This window comes from Macrosteles quadrilineatus, unplaced genomic scaffold (genome assembly GCF_028750875.1).
Source record: "Macrosteles quadrilineatus isolate MER2022 unplaced genomic scaffold, UCM_ALF_1.0 Scaffold_5__1_contigs__length_97177068, whole genome shotgun sequence".
Lineage (NCBI taxonomy): Eukaryota > Metazoa > Arthropoda > Insecta > Hemiptera > Cicadellidae > Macrosteles > Macrosteles quadrilineatus.
Genome location: NW_026542598.1, coordinates 39,435,910 through 39,456,727, shown reverse-complemented (window position 1 = coordinate 39,456,727; position 20,818 = coordinate 39,435,910). Strand labels below are relative to the sequence as shown.

Here is a 20,818-nt window from a genome sequence, read left to right as displayed (position 1 = left end):
ATTACTGGTAATAGTAAGCTACTTTTCTGGGTACATGGTTATTGGATGCCACCTATGTGGGACGGCCCATTTGGAGTAAGTTGAAAATCTTAAGGGTAAGCATAAGTACCCTACAATTCGACAGAATATCAAAAATGGCAATCGTTCAAATATTTCTTGAATCTACCATTTTGAAACGCCTGTCATTTTTTACTCAGCTATTCCTTCCAGCTCAAATGTCAGCATTGTATTCAAATTTTAAAGACCTTTAATTTATTTTCTTCCATCTTCCACCCTGAAGAGGTAGTGTATAGTAGCATTGCAAATTCAATGAATCTTTGAGTAACTGTCATTTTTGACTCGGTTGTCCGTTTGGGTTCAGGTTTGAGGCAAAGTGTTAAACTAAGACCTTCAATGTGATACCAAACTCATCCTATGCTGCAATATTAGAATTTTGTCTGACTCCTAGTGGGCCGTCCCCTTAAGGGATAAAAAAGTAATGATGAGTTAAAAGAGTAGTATGGTTATTATTGATATACCAAGTCTCATTACTCCATGGTGGCAAAGAATCTATTACACCCTTCCTGGACTTATCAGTCACACTGTATAGCTGGTACTTAAAGAACATTGTATGTTTGTTTCCCCCAGACTCTTGTATACTCCAAGTGTTGTGCAGTCTGCTGAGGGCTGTAGTCACCCCAAGGAAGCACCAGCTGACAGATGTGTGGACTGTGTGGGTGTTGTCGCTGTTCTGTAGTGGTCAGTCTCGTCCAGCATGGCTCACAGTCAAGCCCACTGCCAAGTCTTGTCAGTGTCACTCTCTTGTGTGTGAACTAAGCTTACATCTACTTAGTGACACCTGCTATGCTTACCCTTCAGGTTGGTTTGCTTTTATATATTTTTTTGTGAATTTTTCATATAGGAAAAAGCTATTACCATAGGTCTCTTGGTAAGTCCTAGACCCGAGACCGATTTATTTTTTTGTTTTGAGGTCCCCAGAGGCCAAAAACACCATCCGTTCAACAAATTCATATATATATATGTCCGTTAGCGTGATAACTCTAGCAAAAATGATCCGATTTTGATAAAATTTGGTACAAATGTGTAAACTTACATGTATTTGAACGAGTTCGCTAACCAGCTTGATCGCGCTATGGGAACAGGAGTTTATGGAAGGTTTTATAGAGTAAAATTAGTTTTTCCCAGTTTTTACCCTAAAAACATAAAATTTCACAACTTGTTTCCAGATCATTTTGTAGAACTTTAAAAGGTTGTAAGGTTTAGCATATCTAGATGTGTTGTTGTATGCCTAACCGTTACAGACATACCTAATTCAAATAATTCCCATGTTATTCACGTGGAGAATAAATTAACTGTTGTGCTTTGTACTTGTTTATGGATATATTTCAATCAAATTTGGCAATTTGTTTAATGCATAAAAAATGTAGCGTCAGCTGATATTAAGTTGTCTTAGCAACCATTATGATTTTTATTGTTATTACGTTTTTTGAGGATTGTTCACACATTTAACTCTTCCATTAAAATACTGTTCTCTCTTACTTATTTGGCCGTAATTTATTTGAACTACACAAACACAACCACGACCAAACATACTAAGCTATCAAAATAAAAAAAGCCCAATTCATTACTGTACCTTCCCTATAGCAGCAAACCTAAGTACTCATTAAAATTAATGTTATTTAAATAGGAAATAAATCTGCCGATTTAAGGGAATATTTTATTAAAAATCGAGCCAGATAAATGGAAATTCACTTAGTCTGCAGGTTTGCTGTGGAAGGGGTATTTTATTAATTTGAGAATTTCCTGCTTGGTACAATTTACCTCGTCAAGTACCGGTAATCCAAATTTTTGATGTCAGGTTAATAACCTAACCTGGCCTACATGTTTTGTCGTAAATGCGGCAATGTCGGGGTTACAAAAACGTATAAGACTTCAATGTCACACACACACAACAATAGACCCAAACAAACTGTTAACTAACATTGATAGGCCTATCACACGATGCGGTCCCGACACACGTAGTAGACTGCAACTTTAGGTTCCTTTCATCTGTATTCGTCTATCCTGAAAATATTAATATGATGCTTTTTGCACTGCTAATTCTGTCAGTAGTTTTCAACCCTTTTAAATCTGTGGATTATTCACTGGTTCAGTTACACCTATTTTCATTTGTTTTCCTGTTCAATATAGATTAAATGTGTACATGTCAGTCTTGTGTTTAGGTTAACTGATTTTCACTCTTGTAAATTTAAAGGATCTTAGTATTTATCTAGTGTAAATTTGACAAATTTGTCCTTGTGAACAATAGTTATTGACTGAGTTGCGTTTCTTTCAGCGAGTAAAGCAGACCAATCTGTAATGGAGAAGGTGTTCGACCGAGGTGTGCTCCTGGTGAGCGCCTTAATGAATCTAGACGAACACTTTCTAGCCATCGTCGACTTTCACAGCCTCGGCTGCTACGAATACTTTCTGCACTTCATGAGCGAATCAAAATTTAGCTTGAACAGCACAACACGTAAGTGGATGAGTTTTAAATAAAAATTGGAATAGGCCTACGTTAATTCTGTTTCTATTATTGTAATTTAAAGTTTTTTTGTTGAAATTGTTTATTTTTTAAACTTTAACTTATTATTTTTACTTTGAGTTGCTGAGGATTGAGCGAAAAGGCACCCCTCGCTAAATGTGGATTGTGTGATTTTGCTGAAACGCAATTTAACACGTTCCCTACCTACTGTCACGTTCCTGTGAATCTGAGGGATGAGTATAGTTGGTAGCCAACGTTTTTAAAACATTTCAGCTCATGTATGGAAGCTATTTTTTATCAAATTTTTTCGTACAACATTGTCATTGCAAGTAAAGATGAGATTACTCCCCCCTCTTATAGTTCCATAAACCTACTTTTTCCAGTTTTTTATCAGCTTTATCATTATGAGTATTTACTATTTCGTAAAAAAAAAGAACCAACTTTACTCTAAATTGTTTGTTAGTTTTATTTACATTATCCAAATAACGCAATGATAAAGCTTACTTTCTTCCTTTACACTTTTTGGTTTTGCATGGCACAGATCTCATCCATCTCATATAGTGGGGATTACCTATGATTGCGTTCACTTCTTTGACAATTGAACCAATTTACAGCTGTGTGTTCGTTCCAGAGACCAAGCAATGTTTTCATAAGAGCTAGAACAATTTAATTTTTTATTTACTTACACTGATGCAATTGTGGCAATTCCACCAATTTTGATACCCCTGTCTAGTCTCATGCATACAAATTCCTCCTGTGCTGCAAAACTATAATGCTATGATATTAAGTTCATGTGATTTTTCAGGAGATACTCTGGAAGTTCTATGCAGCCAAGAAGAAGTGCTGAAACAACCTGGACATTCACCAACAAAAGAGGACCAAAATACTAGGTTAAAACAATCTCTCCGCTGCTTTATACAAGGAGATAGTGAAAAACCATGTTCAGTTGTTTTAGATGAAATTGATGATCTGTAAATATTAATGTTGGTTAATTTAAAATAGTTGGCGATCGCATCAGTATACGAAGTAGACTATTATGACTAGAGAGCAAGAGAGGTCTATGGGCCAAACCTTTTTACTTTGGGTCGGGTAGAAAATTATTTCCTGCACAAACTAATTGTCTCTAGCCAAATATCGGTACCCACAGATCCCTAATTATGACTATATGGCTAAAGCAGGATGGTTCTTGGATTACATTTGACAGAATGCTTATTAAACATGGAACTAACTAAATGGAATGCTGTCCTAACCATGAGTTTCATTTAACCGATGAAGGTAAACTTCATTACTATCACCTCTTAGATTATCCTAATCACGGATAGACCAATTTAGTTTAATAATATGTACTTTGAAATGATACTTAAACTTATGTTCCAAATATCTGTAATATCACTAGGGTTAAAATACTTGTTAGCTGTAACCGTTAAAGATGAAAAAAAAAAATGCTTCCTAGTTAAGTTCATTTGATTGTGACAATCTGTAAAAAACTAAGAACTATAAAATTGTATATTTTGCAAGAGTTTTGTGTTTTAACTTTTTAATTTGATTGTTTAATATATTTTTTATTAATATTTGATGTTGTACATCTAAAACTTATTGAGGCTTAAAATCACTTTAACGCAGAATTATATTTATGTATTTATGATGCGAGATGCAATGTATGTTTTAGTTATGAGAGGATGGTTACTTATATGAAATGTTGCATGGCAACATATTTGTATAATTTATAACTTGTTATATCAGCCATTTAGGGTAGTGATGGACAAGACTATATTTTTTCACTTTGAGACGAGACAAGATTTTTTTAATTCCTGTGGGACGAGATTTAACAAAAAGTTATAAAAGAATTACTATCTACTTTTAAAGTTCAGAAATATTTACAAATTTTAAAAAAAACTTGGCAAAAAATATACAAAAATATTTAAAATCTTTATTAAAAAACATTAATAAAAACATCAGTATATAAAAAAATATATTGATAAGGCCTAACTTATTAAAATAACTCTTCGGCATAGGAAGCATGGAGATATCAGTTGGTATACAATATAATTCAACTTTGAAACATATCAAAAACAACAGTATTACTTCTTACTAGTTAAGTATCAAGTAACAATTTTTAAGTCTTGTGGTATTTTTATAATGATTTTGGAGTGACTTATTTGATGAGTGACGGAATGGTACACAAGTGGGTAAGGGCATCTAAAGACGGCCCCACCAACGTCCATGATGAGCAACACACTGGGTACTGGGGACAGTGACGCTGCCCAGTGCGTTGCTCATGATGGGCGTTGGTGGGGCTGTCTTCAGATGCCCTTCTGTGTTCGCTGGCCCTTACCCACCTGCGTACCATTTTGTCACTCATAAATGTTCTTGACATACACCTCCCTAATCTGTCGATAAGTTTCAATGGCTTTTACACCTTTAGCACCTAAAACTCTAATTACAGCGCGCACTTCATAGTCGGCGGCAGTCTCAATTGGCGGCATCATTTTGAATGCTCGATACCGGATGTAAACACGGCCGATTGTTGTCGAATTTCCGGCTAGGGCTTGCCAATAGATGCACATATACAGCGAAAATGTCCAAAACGCCATTCGCAGCACTGCAACGGAGAAATTTAAAAACGGTACTTACTTAAAAAACATGCCTCGTATTTTTGAATTCCAATTTTTTTTTTAGTTTTAATTTCTAAAAATTTTATTTTTCTTATCTTGTTTTGAAAATATTCCGTTAGTATTTCAATCCTGCCCGAAGCTTTGAGATAAAAAAAATCTTGAAAAAATATTGAAGTTTCGGGTCTTGTCCATCACTAATTTGAGGTAATTTAACTTTTTGATTATTTCTCTGCTCAAAGCTTACTGCCACTTCCATGCTAACAAACTGAAATAATTAAACTAGTAATATAAATCAATTTGGATCAATTCTCTGTAGAAATATTAAGAAAAAGAAGAATGAAAATGTGTGTATGTTACAATGGTTAGTAACAGAAATCTTATTTCATGTACAATCTAGCATATAAGTAAGGTAAGACTGTAAAACCAATCTTTTATTGGTTTTTTTAGGTAAATATGTCTACATCGGAATATGATCGTTACAATCTATTTATTTCCATACCTGTAAATCTGTAATATATTATTTGTTTGTACACAGTTTAATAACATTGTGACTATTGTTAATAATTCACAAAATCTGAGTTTTTATTTCCTCTCCTTATATGTTGCTGATTTTTACTACTTTGTTAAAGCCAAATTAATGACAAATGGCAACTATTTCAAGAGTTCCTAACAAATTTTCTTTTCTTTTAACAACCTTAAAACTTGTATTTGATTACCCTTATCACTCATCCTGTGGTTTTTTTTATAATTTTCATTGTAAGTTCCTTAACTAAGTTAAACCACCTAATATCAATGGTGCGATGATTTGTTGGTGTGTCATCCATATGACACTATTTTTTTCTATATGAATATACTATATGTTTTACTACCATATAAGTAGTTTTTGCCCCCCTACTTTTCTCATGGTCAATCGCTGCCACTGTCAAAATCCAACTGAGTTTCTAGTAGAGTAACTCTACCCGTGTAAACACCCACTAGCGCCTAGTAGCTAGTATAGTAGATAGTAGGTGGTAGAGTAGAGTTACTAGCAACATGTGGCATAGTAGCTCTACTCTACTTCCCCCACCACTAGCAAAATTGTCACTCTCCTGCACACTATACTTGTGTAAATGAGATTTTAGTAGAGTGACACTGTCTTGTAACTGGTTTAGAACACTCATTTTGGGAATGGAGGCGGAACACACAGTTCATAAACTATCATCAACACTCTACTATGTGTGAACAGTCACTTGCTTAAAATCGGTAGAGTGGACAAGAAAGTAGCTCTACCCGTGTAAACAGTCACTAGCACCTAGTAGCTAGTATAGTAGATAGTAGGTGGTAAAGTAGAGTTACTAGCAACATGTGGCATAGTAGCTCTACTCTACTTCCCCCACTACTGCCCAAATTTTCACTTTCCTGCACACTATACCCGTGTAAACGTGATTAACTCAGTAGTAGAGTAGAGTTTCCAGTAGAGTGAAGCTGTTCTGAGCTCTTTTTGAGACTTGTATTGTTGACTTTTGTATGTGTTTAGGCGTGTTCCATGTGAATATTATTGTATTTGTATTTTCTTCCCAACAACGCTCATTTTGAGGATTTTAAAAACCTATCACCAAACACGAACAGTGAGGCACACTATCATCTACACTCTACTGTTTGTGAACAGCCGGCTTCTGTAAATCGGTAGAGTGAACAAGATAGTGGCTCTACTAGAAACTCTACTCTACCCACAACTCTACCCGTGTAAACCAGGCTTTTACAAGCATGTAATACTGGTCAGTATGGTTCAAAAGCACATTGTTTTGTGTGTTTTTTTGTAATTGTTTATGTCAGTTGTAAATGAATTGTGAAAAAATAAAGAAATTTTTTCTTCATTATATGATATACCTCTAGGGCCAGTAAAATCTAGATTTCACATTATTTGGCCAGTTAGTATGCCGATTGATGCTTAATTCGTTTAATATACATAATATTTACCAGAAATACTTAAATACAATAAATATTGACTATTCACTCAGCTCCTCCTCATCACTAAAGTAAGAATCCTGTTTTATTCTCTTCCTCTTGACTGTTGGTGCTTCCGCCTTGCTTTGATATTTTTGAGCTGCTTCTTGCTAAAGAAAAATAACACAGCAAGCTTAGTTATTTAATATTTTTGCAATTTGTTTATTAAAAATACAAAAGAAGGTCAAATATAATATTTAAATTAGTAATTTTTTTACAATCAAGAATTTGACATTACTTTTTAGCAAAAGTTTTTAACATGATCATAGCTTGCGTTTACTGATCATATTACTGTCTTTCAGACTTGTATATAGAAACAGAAACTCTCCAGGTTTTTACACGGTAAACTAATATAGACAATAAATCAGGCCACGATTTCTAACACAGTAAAGTTTTTTACCAAAAGTTATTTTTTTGTACAGTACGGTACTAGAGTATATCTGTCACCTTTCAGAAAAGTTTAGTGTTTAAAAAGTGAACATGCTCAGGTCCTTCTACTCAATGCTATAGTGTGAAAATTACCAAGAAAGGATCGACAGACTCAATAAGGAACGTCAGAATTGCAATTACTTAACATTCTGGTTTAACAAGAGTATTAACAGAAACAGTTGTAGAACAGTGTGAATGAGGAAATTTATAGCTTACCTCCAGACTGATTGCTGCACTGAGAGTCTCCAAGTCTGGCTCTACCTGTTCTTCTTCTTCTCCATCTGTGTCACATGTCGTACTAACAGGCCGCCCTCTCCAGTCCTCGTCACTGTCGTAAGCCGAGTAGTCTCTCTGAACAAAAGCACATCCTCATATCATAATTAGGCCCCTATTGAAATCAAACACAATCTTCTTTGCTGGAAAGATATTGTGTTTTCCCTACGTGGCAAAGCTTAAACGTACTGGGCAGGGTGGGTTTAAATAAAAGTATAGAGAACCAATCCTAAAATCAATTAATTCATTCAAACTCAAATCTTTATTTGGCCTGTAAGAATTGGGGCGATGTCTACTTGTACCGGCGTCTAGTTGTACCTGCTGCATTTTGGTGACAGGCGTCTAGTTGTACCTCGTCCAAAGCTGTAGGTACAACTTGACGATGGTGCGGACGTCTAGTTGTACCTCTTAAAAATCTACAGGTACAACTAGCCGGGTACGCCACCGTCTACTTGTACCTCATACGTCTGCGTCTACTTGTACCTACGACTACTTGTACCTACGACTACTTGTACCTGAGACTACTTGTACCTACGACTGATTGTACCTACGACTAGTTGTACCTACGCCTACTTGTACCTACGTCTAGTTGTACCTACGGCTAGTTGTATCTCCCCTTCAACTTGTCACCAGTTTAAGGGATTTATTTTATTTCTTTAAAAATCATACAATCTTACAAAAATTTTTTATAAACAACTTGCTACAAAAGCCAGGAAAATTTGGCTTGTCTGCAGCTCATTGAGAAACCCCTGTTCTTGATAACAATGTACTTGTGTCCCTTGGTCAGTCCTTATCCATATTACACTTTGGTTTTCCTTATTTCTTGTCAAGATCTGCTATCATTGTTTTTTCCACTTAAACTCTACCTTTCTATAGAAAACTAACATTAACTAGCTTAAACAACAACTTTAAACAATTATCTTAAATAAATAAATTCAGAGTTTATAAAAACAAGTAATTGAGTTATAATGAAGTGTTTTTGTATGATATTAGTCACGAAGATGAATTCGACCCGTGGTACGATTGCTATTTTTCACCAAACTATATAAAACTGAGAATATCAATAATATAGGCAAGCATGTTTCTTTACAACCTTTTTATCAGATCGTGAACATCACAGAGAAAATATCCGCATATCGGTGGAAATGTATTTTCCTGTCGATCTACAGAATGCCTTTATAAATTAAAATAGGCTAAAAAGACATAAAAATAGAATTACAAATTTTTTAAAACTAACATGGGTTTAACGGGTTGCTATGCTGGTGACAAAATCTATATATTAATTTGAAACGGGTTTTCTTTGTCACAGCTATTTTGAAAGAACGGCTGGGCGTAGAAACTCGGTAGAGGTGTCTAAAGAAAGGTCTTGGTCTGTAGATGAGCCATCAAAAGAGAAACATGGTGAATTCCCTTGGGGCTCTGCCCCCGTGGCCTTTAAATTACCATCCCATGTTATTCTTATGGAGGAAAACGGGGTTTTTGTCACAGCTACTTTGAAAGAACGGCTGGGCGTAGAAACTCGGTAGAGGTGTCTAAAGAAAGGTCTTGGTCTGTAGATGAGCCATCAAAAGAGGAAAGAGGTAAATTCCCTTGGAGCTCTGCCCTAGAAGCCTTTAAATTTGCCTCTTCAGATTTGTTTACATTACGACCATATGCATAATTCTACACTACTTTTTAATGCAACAGCTGTTAATATTTAAATTGTGATTTATTGAATTTGGCAAAATAAAGTACAGTATTTGCAATGGATTTTTCTGATTTTAAAATCCTTATATATAATACGTGAAGGCGATTTCTACAAAACACTACTCCTCCGTTAATAATGGACGGATTTTTACAAACGACGTGTCAAAATAAAGTATTTTTTGTGTAGACGCCCCCTTTCACAAATTTGTGTAATAAAAATCCTCGGGCTTTGCCTCACAGGCCATCAAAGTTGGGTTTTCTCCCATAAGATTAATATGGTGGAACCTAAATATTTAATTGGAAACTTTGTCTCGACTAATTTAAGAGAACGACTGAGCGTATAAACTTGGTAGAGGTGTCCAAAGAAAGGTCTTGGCCTGTAGATGAGTTATCAAAAGAAAAACTAAGCAAAATCCCTTAGGGCTCTGCCCCAGAAGCCTTTAAAGATCCCTCCACAGAGTTGTTTACATTTTGGCCATGTGAATTAGACTTTTTAATAAAACAGCTGTTTATTTTTAAATTGTGTTTCAAACAATACATATGTATTGGGAGTTACTGAATCGTACCAAATAAGTATTTGCAATGTTATTTTCTGATTTTAAAATTGATTTTCCTCTTTATCATGTCATGTTTTGCAATATAACGTTCCATTACGAAATCAGTGGAAAATCCTTTTATCACAGCAATTCTTAAATTATTTCTTATTGAACTATCTTATATCTATTGTACGGGTTGGTGTCTGCCTTTTTTACCACTTTTGCCTACATTTTATCATATTATTCTACACATATCAAATATTTATGTGGAAATATCTGCTCTTATCGTGTCTAATAAAATCCAAACATAGAAACCTTGCCTAAAATGGTACCCATCTTGACAAATTATTTACACCTGCCTATATTACGGACTTTGGCGCAATGGGTTGGTAACATTATTGAAAATAACACTACATTTTGGCTGTAAAATATGGTACAAAGAGAAACAAGCAGCTACTGTAATGACAGAAAGGTCATATTCCTTTTAAACTAGATCACATAATCCTTTATAAGATACGTTGATTACCAATATGTAAATGTAAATACAGTAGAACCTCTTTAATCCGAACCAATTGGGACCAGGGGTAGTTCGGACTATTGAATAGTTCGGATTACAGAACATATTGTTGTTTTTACATAACAATAGCTAAAACATGGCTAAAATTGATCAACATTATTTTGGGAATTGTGAAAAAATGTTTTATAAAGTAAAATACAGTGTTTATTTAATAATGTAGTTAACATGGTGAATAAACAGTACTGTAAATTAAATACAGTATACAATAAAAAACTGCTGTACTGTGTATAGAGTACAGCAATGAGGGGTTCGGATTAGTGGACGTTCGGATTACGGGGGTTCGGATTAAAGAGGTTCTACTGTATATACGTAACAGCCAATTTACAGTATTTTTGCTTTTTGGAAATGTCCCATTGCTATGTCATTTGCATTATTTGTTGCCAAATGAAGCCGCCAAGACCATATAAATGAGGAGGCCTCTAACAGTTCAAGAATAAATCCAACTTCGCTTCAAGTATTCCACTACACCTAACATTCCGTAGAGAGATTATTTTGACAACTTTGCGTTATTGATAAGGCTGAGACAACTAACTGACATCCCCCATGTCAAGGAATTCCAGCTTTAATAGTAACCCCACAATCAATTTCTCAAAACTATGCTAGAGGGTTCATTCATTGGCACAGAAGTACGATATGAACTGACGCAACGTGACGAAGGAAAAATCAAACTTACACTGTAACGGATACCTCCGTTTGAAGTTAGAATATGTCTTCCCAAAAAATATTTTCTTTTCAAATAAAATCATATTACACTGTTGAAATAACAGAAGTGTTTAACTACAATAGACCCGCCAATATGATTTTAATACTATTTAAAGGTCCATCCAAAGGAAGAGATATCATATAACATACTAATAATAACTCCGATGAGTCCGATGACGTACGGTATGGGAAACATTTTAATCATTGAATGATCAACCAAATTTGGCAACTAACGCAATTAAAATCATTATTGTTTTTACACTTATTACTCTTTAAACAATGCTAAATGCTCAAAATATGTATAGGTAGTTAACTCAATTTATCGCAGTTAGATGAATTAACGTAAGCCTTGAAAGTATCCGTCGATTTCGACGGGTTTCACCTAGTTGATTTTATTCTGCATCGTGTCATTTTTTGCAATATAATGTTCTATTACCAAATCAGTGGAAAATCCTAATATCACAGTAACTTTTAAAATTATTTTTTATGGAGTTAACTTATATCTATTGTATGGGTTGGTTTCTGCCTTTTTTACCAATTCTTGGAGATTGTACCATAGATAAAACATACTTGTACGTAGGTGATATTCTTTGGCATATTGCATCTGTAGACGAAACTTGGGGTGGTGTAATTATTACAATGGAAAAGAGCAAGAAATCCTGGACAATTTGATATAGGCTAAAAATAAAACTGAATAAAACTGAACTGAACACTGTGCTACATTTCTTGAGCAATCATTGAAATAACCGATTTGCAAACAATGGAAACATAGAAAAAGTCATAGAACACAACCAAGTAGAAGAAATAGAAATTAGTTTTTTTACCCTAAAAACACTAAAAAAACAAGATCAGCTTTTTGAAAAAAGATAAGATATTTACAAAAGATTTTGATTATATCTAACTGTTGTGTAGATCGTGAGTATTTCCATAATCTTTGAGTCGCCTGTAATGCTTCGCAATTGCTCGAATTCGAGCAACAGGTACACTAGTAACAACTAATTATGAAAATAAAATCAAAACAAATGGAAAATATTCCAATCACATGTATTATTTAGAGTGTATGTTAAATAGAGAAGTCTGTACATTGCATAGTTTTTGTCGAGTTTTCAACCGCTGGACCTCAACTTCATTGTACACTTCATTGTTCATTGTTCACTGGGAAATCCATTGTAAGCTATAAGAAATGCACACTAATCAATGCAAATATACTTTAAGGTTATGTGACAAAATATTTAAAGAAATCAGCAAAAATAGTAATACATAATTGCAAGGCAGCGGTCTATTGCAATTCATTAAGGATATACTGCTTGTATATTTAATGATATGTATAAATGTTTTAATTAAATAAGCGATTTTCGGTACTAGGGCTGGAAAATTTTACTTACAACTATAGCTGCCATTTCGACCCTGGACAGCAATGCGTAGCTTTCAGCCTTCAATTAACGTCTGTGTAAAACTACTAAACATCGTAGTGCGGTGAAAAATATTTGCAAATCATACTCAATTGACTCGGAACACTGCAGTTCCTGATTTAATTAAGGGTATTATTAAAAAGTACTCGTGCAGTAATCAATTAAACAGGGTAACGAATTGAACGATAGATATACAACTAGACCATAAGGACGCAAAATACGCGTAGGTACAACTAGTCGTAGGTACAACTAGTCGTAGGTACAACTAGACGTAGGGACCACTAGACGGAGGGACCACTAGTCGTAGGGACTACTAGTCGTAGGGACAACTGGTCGCATCCGTACAAGCTAGGTGATACTACTTGTCGGTGGGATACACGTCTACTTGTACCTACGTCTAGTTGTACCTACGACTAGTTGTCCCTAGGCCTCGAGGTACAAGTAGACGTAGGTACAACTAGACGGCGGGACAACGAGACGCGGTCCCTAAGAATTTACCAAAGGCTATGTCATTCCTTCAGTGTTAAAAATGGAAGAAAAAAAACTTAACCTAAAATATACAACATTACACTAGTTAAGAACACTGGCTGTTACTGATAACCAAATGCAGTATAAAATAACAACTGCAGCACTATGATAAAAAATTAGTTGAAGATTTTACATCACTGATGAGTGTCCTTGATGAATCGCCTATGGAGTTACCAATCACCTGTAAACTCTGCTGAATTCGCCCTTAAACTTACGCATACACCAATGCCAGATTACTGCTGAATGTGCCATTAGCGGGGTTTGACTGTACACATACAACAACAAGAATGTTGGTAATCAAATAACAATAACAAAACTTTTCTTGGAATTACGTCTCGGTAATTGCTTTGGCAACTTACAGAATGCTGGAGAACAATAACCTTGTCCTTCAATCCATCCAGTTTTTACATTTTCCATTACAATGATCCAATTTTTTTTGGAGAAATCAAACTAAGCTGAATGAAGTACAATCTGCTCACCTGATCATCCTCTTTTTTCTTGCGTTTTCTCTCTCTCTTTGGTGGAGGTTGGCGCTCTCCGAGAGCATTGGCAGGACAAGCGTAACTTAGGTGTCCTTCCTCCCCACACTCGTAACATCTTGATTTGTCCAAATACTGCCGTTTCTTTATGAACTCGGTGCTGCGTCCGTTGTCTTTGGCTATGCTGCTCTTCAGAGTTCTACCGAACATCTGGAAAACGAATCAAGTTGTTACAGCCAAATAGTGGGATATAGTGGTAGAGAAATTAGCCGAAAGAGAAGAGTTGGAAAACCATAAAAGGAATTAAGAGACATCATAAAAGAGGATTTTATATGGAAAGGATAACATTGATAGCTAGTGGAAGAGGAAGACCTTAGCCAAAAAAATTATGGAAGAGTCTTTTCAGCACCCCTTGGAGCCTGGAATTCCTTAATCAAAGATAATGGCTAAAATGAAATATAATTTTCTTTATTTAAAAGTCATAATGGTTAATTATAGAAATATAATTGTTTAAACTAACTAGATACCGGTGCCTAAAAAAAGTCAAGACACCTAAGTCTTACCATGTTGACTGAGGTAATAGCTCACTTTTTCCACAGGAAAATTGCTTTAGGCTCAACATTGTCAATTATCGCTCAGCTTAACTCAGCACGCTCTTCTAGTATTTTTGGTACTATCCATCTCATCAGTCAGTGGTGTAGTGGAGCGGAAACACAAGGACACACACAGGTGTTCCCGCTCTGCTCGTTTCCAAGAATTCTATATTTTAATCCTAAATGTTCCGTCAGTTTTTGACAACGGTGAGTGATCCCATACTGAAACATTTAGGACTACACCACTGTCATATTAGAAGTAGGTACACTGTACTTTGAACTTTACTTGTCTTGAAAAATTATTTCCGTTTATTGCCAAGGAGTTAATTTTAATGCTTACAATCAACCTGATGAATTACTTGTGAAACATCAGTCTAAATTGAATTACCTCTTGTCCATTAACACTACTTGCGCACTTCCAGGCATCTTCTTTGTTTAAAAAGAATACGAATGCAACACCTTTACTCTTCCTTGTTATTTTATCCTTAACAATCGTCACTCTGCAAAGAATCAAATAATTTATACAATAAAAGATAACATTTTTGTAATTATTTATTTTTTAAATAAAAATATATGGTGCTGATACAAGACATGTTGCTAATATTCTTGCGTTGTTGAATTCAAGATTTACAACAGTTGTTCATGGTGGTGTTTTTCGGCGTCAACCGTGTCGTCACTAATATACTGTATATACTAATATAGGCCTACTAAAAATTCTATCGATAAATGTAAAAAACAAGTGGTAGGCCTGCTCACATATTATTTCTATTACACTTAAAATTAATTCACAATACAACTTACGTTAGATTACGGCTAAACGTGACGGCCTACAGTTTGTTATATTGGGTGAAAGTACCCCAATTTGGCTTTTTCATCCACCTGCTAAAGATAATTTGTTGTTTATAAAACCAAAAAAAGAAAAATCAAAAATTCAAAAAAAATTCAAAAGGAAGATCTTCAGGGTAACAAAAGGAAGATCTTTAACTTTTTAGGATGTCCATGGCATATCTGATTTAAATTCTATATACATCGCTCGCCATGCTTCCTTTACATACAACGGCATAGCTATGGTATGCTTTTCACAGCTTTAGCTAATTCTTCCCTAAGGGAATGGAGGGTTTTTCATTGGTGGCACAACAACATGGCCTACAGATAGTCTATGTGACCATTTTTTTTTTGTCCCATAGGAGAAAAAAAAATATTGTAGTTAAAATTTTCTTATGTATGTTAATGCAAAATTTGGTATAAGATTTCAGCTAAAACACCATACTTCATTACCTTCCATATAGAAGACAATTTAGGTGTTTGTTAAACCAAATGTTTTTACAGCCTATTAAAAAATCCGACAAGTTAAATGAAATCTTTTGTAAAAATTTAAACATGCAAATGGAAGATGGTTTGCTGCGGCTGGGGTATTGTTCCGCATCACTTGCCTTCAAACCAGACCAAAATATAATTCCTGACCAAACTAATCGAAAGTGCGTTTGGCACTTTGAAGGCCTATTTTGTTTCATCCATTGTGAAAACAACAAACTTAACTTACTAAGTTTTAACAAGATTAGGTAACGGTACTACATAATCAACCACACTCAACCACTGATGGACGCAGACTGTCATAACTACTGATTTATGTCCGGGCAAAATCAGCCTGTCCCGCACAAGTGTGAAAGCTTACATAAGAGCTAATGTTCTAAAAACTAGCTTCCGGCCCGGTCCCCCATTGGAGGTTTAGGTTCGTCTGAGTGATTTTACAACCCGGACAGAGGTTTAGGTCCTTCCAAGCGAACCCACACTGATGGGAAAGCTCTCATATGATAATACATTCTAAATAGCTTCGTACGGTGTGGGATGGTGTGAAAGAGGGCTTAGGCCTAGCGTTATTTGCAAAATAATAGAGCAAGATAGCAAATCCTACATTCTTACTTTAAGCTATTAAAGAAAATGCTGGTTATATGGAATAGGTACCTTTCTAAAAATATTTACAAGAATATTGTGACACATATTTGCTTTTAATTAACTTACCGTAATGGTTTTTCAAACCAACTGTTATTTTTTTCTTTTTTTAAGGAACAGTCCACACTCTGGTCTTGTTAAGTAACTGTCTAATAGGCCTAATTTACTGCCTTTTCGTTTAATAGCATCACAAAGTCATGGCCTATTTAAGATAAGTTGCATCCATCGACATATAAAACTAACTGGATCGGCTGCGAGGCTCCGCGACCCGAGCCAACGACCGGGGTTGCGTTTAAGATTTTGCAGGCGTCATGTGGGATTAAGCGTCTCGCTGTGCCACATCTTAGCATTGTCGCGGCCAGGACGATGCACTTTATCCAGCCCTTTACTCTGTACTAAAACGTTGTAAGGCATTTTAATAATAAATTTTCATGAATTTTTGTACAAGTAATAAAAGTGTAAAAATAACGCTGTGAGTAACCGAGTTTGGGTACCACAATTAATAAATATTAACTGACGGCAGATATTTCACACTGAGGTTTCTGATCAAATATAATTTAATTCCGATTTTATTTTTTTTAATGATGGAATGAAAGTAATAAAATAGTACAATTAAGAAACCTTTATGACTTGGTTCTTTCTTCACTTACTACTCTAACGAAACCAATTATGTTTCAATGTTACAATACAAAATAGTCTATATTAAAAAATGGGTTTTATCAGTTTCTCGTAAAATACAAAATATTCTGGGGTAAGGTATTAGTAAGAAAAAGGTTAGATTGTATAAAAAACATTTTATTTAGGAAACTTTGTAAAACAAAGAAACATATTTAGCCTAAACATTGCTAAAGAGAATAAGCTTATTTAACTTCTGCCGCATACCAAGCTTTGACAGAGAAGCTTCTGCTGTTTTACGCTTAGAAATGCTGTGGCATATAATTTTGTTAAACATAATACCAATTAATTTGATTAATTTCATGTCATGGCTTTCCTCACCAAATTCATTATTACCTTTATGATTAAGAAAAACGTTACCAGCAAAGGTTCTACATGTTAATAAAATAGTTTTTGAAGCATCAAATTTTTGCCAATCCTTGGAATATGCAACAATTTGATTGTACATGAACTTAACAATTTTCAGTACATCTGGCGAAGCCCTGATTAATTTTCCTTTTGATAGAAAATCAGTAAAATTAGTGCAAGGGCTTGGATTTGAATCGCCAGTTACCAAAAGATTACTGCATTCTCCACATTTCAGTTTAGGATCCAACTTTCGAACAACATAACCACAAATATAATATATTACATTGTCTTTATAGTAAGACGACTCTTCTATGCCTTCTAACATGTATGACACGCATTCTATATCATCAGCATCATCGGTTTCATCACTATGTCCAACTACTTGGGATAATTCGTTGAAGCTCATTACAGAACTTTGTTGATACAATTCAAATGATAGATAAGCAATTGCCTTTATCAGATGGCTGGACACTATAACGAAACATAAGTTTTCTCAAAGCCCACTGGAACTGTTTCACATTTGGATTATTGTTATTTCCTCCTCGAGATCTTATACAGGAAAATAACAATTCCAGGTGGTCTTGAGAAAACTTGTACGTTAATATGTATTCATGCTCCTCTAATAAACTTTTCATCAAAATATTTATCGTGAGCATGTTGGTGATAAAGCCGAGAGCAAACGTTTTCCTGGCATGATTGAGAATAGGAACTTTTTCAATTTTCAAACAGGTTAAATAGTTCAAACATTTCTGTAGCATACCATTTATATACTCTAAATTGTCATTCTGTATCGGTGCTTTGAAATTTGAAAATTAAGACTGAGGGAGGTTATTGTAACACGCATGTGCGCCCAAGGTCAGGTGTCGACAACACGGTTTCGCGCGCTATATCCCACATGCAGCCTTCAATTTGCCCATGCGGCAACCCCGATACACACCTGTATTGGCTCGGAAAGCTCTACACGAGCCTTACGGCCTGCGCGCAATCCAGTTAGTTTTATATGTCGATGGTTGCATCCGAGTACAGAGTTTATCTTGCTTGGAATGAAACCTGGTGAGCAGTAGAGCTATAAACTAAGTGGCTATAGGTCGGCCAGTTAGAAAACGACATGCGCGAAAACTTTAGCGCAGGAGGTAACAGCGAGGGAGGGTATGTTCCCCCTCTCCGCCAATGGCCGTTTTCACACTGCACGACACAACACCGGCACGACACCGACACGACACCGACACGACACCGACACGGCGCCGCCCCAGTGTCGTGGAAGTTGGAATCCTTTGTTACCAAATGGAACTGCTTAGACAATGATATAATAACATTTCATGTTTTTTAAATATATTGATGCGATTTAGGCTACCTATACAATATTTTTTGCAGGACCTATTTTTTTCAAGTTATGAAGAACGTAATTGTTAACATTTTGATTAGCTGTACAATTTAATTTGATTAGCTGTGTTCGAGAAGGTTGGGGGTAGGGCGGCAGTGGAGTGGGGGAAGAGCCATAGTCTGTCTCACTCCCACAGCTCGGTATCTCTCTCTCGCACTAATGCTACGAGGAGGACGCTTTCTAACCGGCCGACCTATAACCAGACAATCTGAATGATAAAGACAAATTGTTTAGTTATATAAGTTATACTAGTCACTAAACTGAGTTTACTTCTTTAGCCAATGCCATTCATCAATTCGAAGCATAATGATCGATGACCAATGGGAATACAGCCATCAACATCTTTGACTTTTCCCAGGAGTCAAATCAAATTAGTAAAGACCAGTTAGAATTAAAAAGTTAAAAACTAGGCCTAAAAGAAATCTGTTTAAACTTCAGAAATTAGGTACAAAATGTGTAGACTAAGTTATGTCTACTTAGGTTATATGGTCATATTACTTATGAACATCTACTTACTTGACTACTTTCCCAAATTTTGCAAACACCTTGTGAAGATCATTGTTGGTAAGAGAATATGGCAAATTAGATACATATACTGTGCTTTTACTTGGCACCAACCCATGGCTCATTTTTAATGGTAAAGGTACCTTGAAGGCCTTTTTTGTTATCCAACTGAGATATGTGTTATCATAAATCCACTGGTATTGGTAATAACCCAATAACCGAATCTACGTATGATGTTCGATGGTCTAGAATATCAAAGTTTCGCCATAAATTTAAATAAAACCTTGCAGATGGTAGTTGGTCCTGAAAAGTTCGAAGTTTAAACTCAGAAACAAATACAAACAAACAAACCAAACCTCAAAGTAAATAAATGTGACAGCAGAGAGCAGACGTACAAAATCCAATGCTGTCTGCTTTCTTTATTGTTTGGTTTACAGGCTGATCTTAAAGTCATGAAGCTTTATATCGTACTTAGCCTCAAAACATTGTCAAAAAACTCTGAAAAGGTATTATTAAAAATTCTTATTAAATTATTATTATTAAAATTATTATTAAAAATAGTATTATGAAAAGGAACTAATGCGTCATACATGTTACATTGGCACTCCACAGTCGTGGAGACCGGATAGTTGTCAGTTTTGCATGTTTATTATAAAATGTATAATGACGAAATGAAATGTCTTTATTTGCTTAAACTTAAATATAGCCACATGAAAATCCTACTTGTATGATCTCTTGATCCCATGTCAATTGAATAACCAAGAAGTGACTGACAGATATACATTTCATTGTTAGTGAGTCGGTGGCTCAGTCGGTAGCGTCACGGACTTCGGGCCCAAGGCAGCGATGTCGTGGGTTCGGATCCTGGTCACTGCCGCTAAAATTTATCAGTACAGTTCACCTTTGTACTGTACCGGCTTACTCCTTGCTATGCTGTAAACGATCCACGCACGGGCGCTTAGTCTATGTGGACGGGCAAATGCAAGGTTAAAAAAAGCCGCCAACCTCTTAAAAAAAAAAATTGTTTTATCAAAAGACATACGTACAGTATATTTTTATATAGAATATCAACAATATGAAAATGTGGGAAATTGACGATTAAGACTCTTTTATACGCCTTGATTTAGACTGTCCTTCCTTCTATTCCGTTGGCTTTGACATTTCTGTATTTATCCCGCCAAATTTCGTTCTGTCCGACTGTCACTATCACATGAAACTGAAAAGAAAAATGAAAGCCATCTGCTAGCCATCATGACATGAGATGAATGAAAGAAAGGCCTGCCTCCTGCCCCTGCCTGCCTAAGTTTTTCTTTCACTACCACTACCCTAGCCCTAGCCCTAGCCTAGATCCGTGTTGTGTTGTGTTAGTAAATCTATGTGCCAGGACATTTGCCAACTTATTATTATTTATTACGTGTACAATATCATTGAGAAACGGCTGCAAGTAAGTTTAATGACATTTTATTTTCAGCTTTAGTTTTGTCGTTTTAGTTACCTAAATCTAAAAAGTTCACCAAACCATCTGTTGTTTACAGGACTAGGCCTACGAATTTGCAACCTAGCCTAGCTTAAAGTACGCCTCTAGGCTTATTCGTTGTAAAATTACGTGGTAAA

At 35.4% G+C, this 20,818-nt stretch overlaps 2 protein-coding genes across 4 annotated transcripts in view; one reads left to right on the top strand and one right to left on the bottom strand.

Annotated features, from left to right (window-relative positions):
• The window catches only part of LOC128994582 (ATR-interacting protein mus304-like), a 32,302-nt gene extending 26,601 nt beyond the window's left edge, over positions 1-5,701 (top strand). For both annotated transcript variants that reach the window (XM_054419236.1, XM_054419235.1), the window contains exons 14-16: positions 628-858; positions 2,336-2,515; positions 3,330-5,701. In XM_054419236.1, the coding sequence (XP_054275211.1) occupies positions 628-858; positions 2,336-2,515; positions 3,330-3,499 (581 nt within the window). In that variant the 3' untranslated portion in view covers positions 3,500-5,701. The remainder of the gene's footprint in view (positions 1-627; positions 859-2,335; positions 2,516-3,329) is intronic.
• LOC128994583 (zinc finger CCHC-type and RNA-binding motif-containing protein 1-like) lies at positions 3,098-19,540 on the bottom strand. Of its 2 annotated transcripts, XM_054419238.1 has the most exons (6): positions 19,217-19,540; positions 14,729-14,840; positions 13,748-13,957; positions 7,771-7,905; positions 7,099-7,235; positions 3,098-3,180 (listed from the first exon to the last, which is right to left on the bottom strand). In XM_054419238.1, the coding sequence occupies exons 1-5, from the start codon at positions 19,327-19,329 to the stop codon at positions 7,128-7,130; spliced, it is 678 nt and encodes a 225-aa protein (XP_054275213.1). In that variant the 5' UTR covers positions 19,330-19,540; the 3' UTR covers positions 3,098-3,180; positions 7,099-7,127. The 2 variants fall into 2 exon arrangements, with proteins under 2 accessions (XP_054275213.1, XP_054275212.1); XM_054419237.1 differs by lacking the exon at positions 3,098-3,180 and having other exon boundaries at positions 7,063-7,235.
• Positions 19,541-20,818: the final 1,278 nt, after the last annotated feature.

Excerpts from the sequence above, each read along its gene's own strand:
- LOC128994583 (XM_054419238.1), bottom strand. The coding sequence starts at position 19,329 with ATGAGCCATGGGTTGGTGCCAAGTAAAAGCACAGTATATGTATCTAAT. Across the intron at positions 7,906-13,747 it reads AGAAAAAAGAGGATGATCAG|AGAGACTACTCGGCTTACGA; the intron begins GTGAGCAGATTG and ends GCTTTTGTTCAG. Across the intron at positions 7,236-7,770 it reads GTGCAGCAATCAGTCTGGAG|CAAGAAGCAGCTCAAAAATA; the intron begins GTAAGCTATAAA and ends ATTTTTCTTTAG.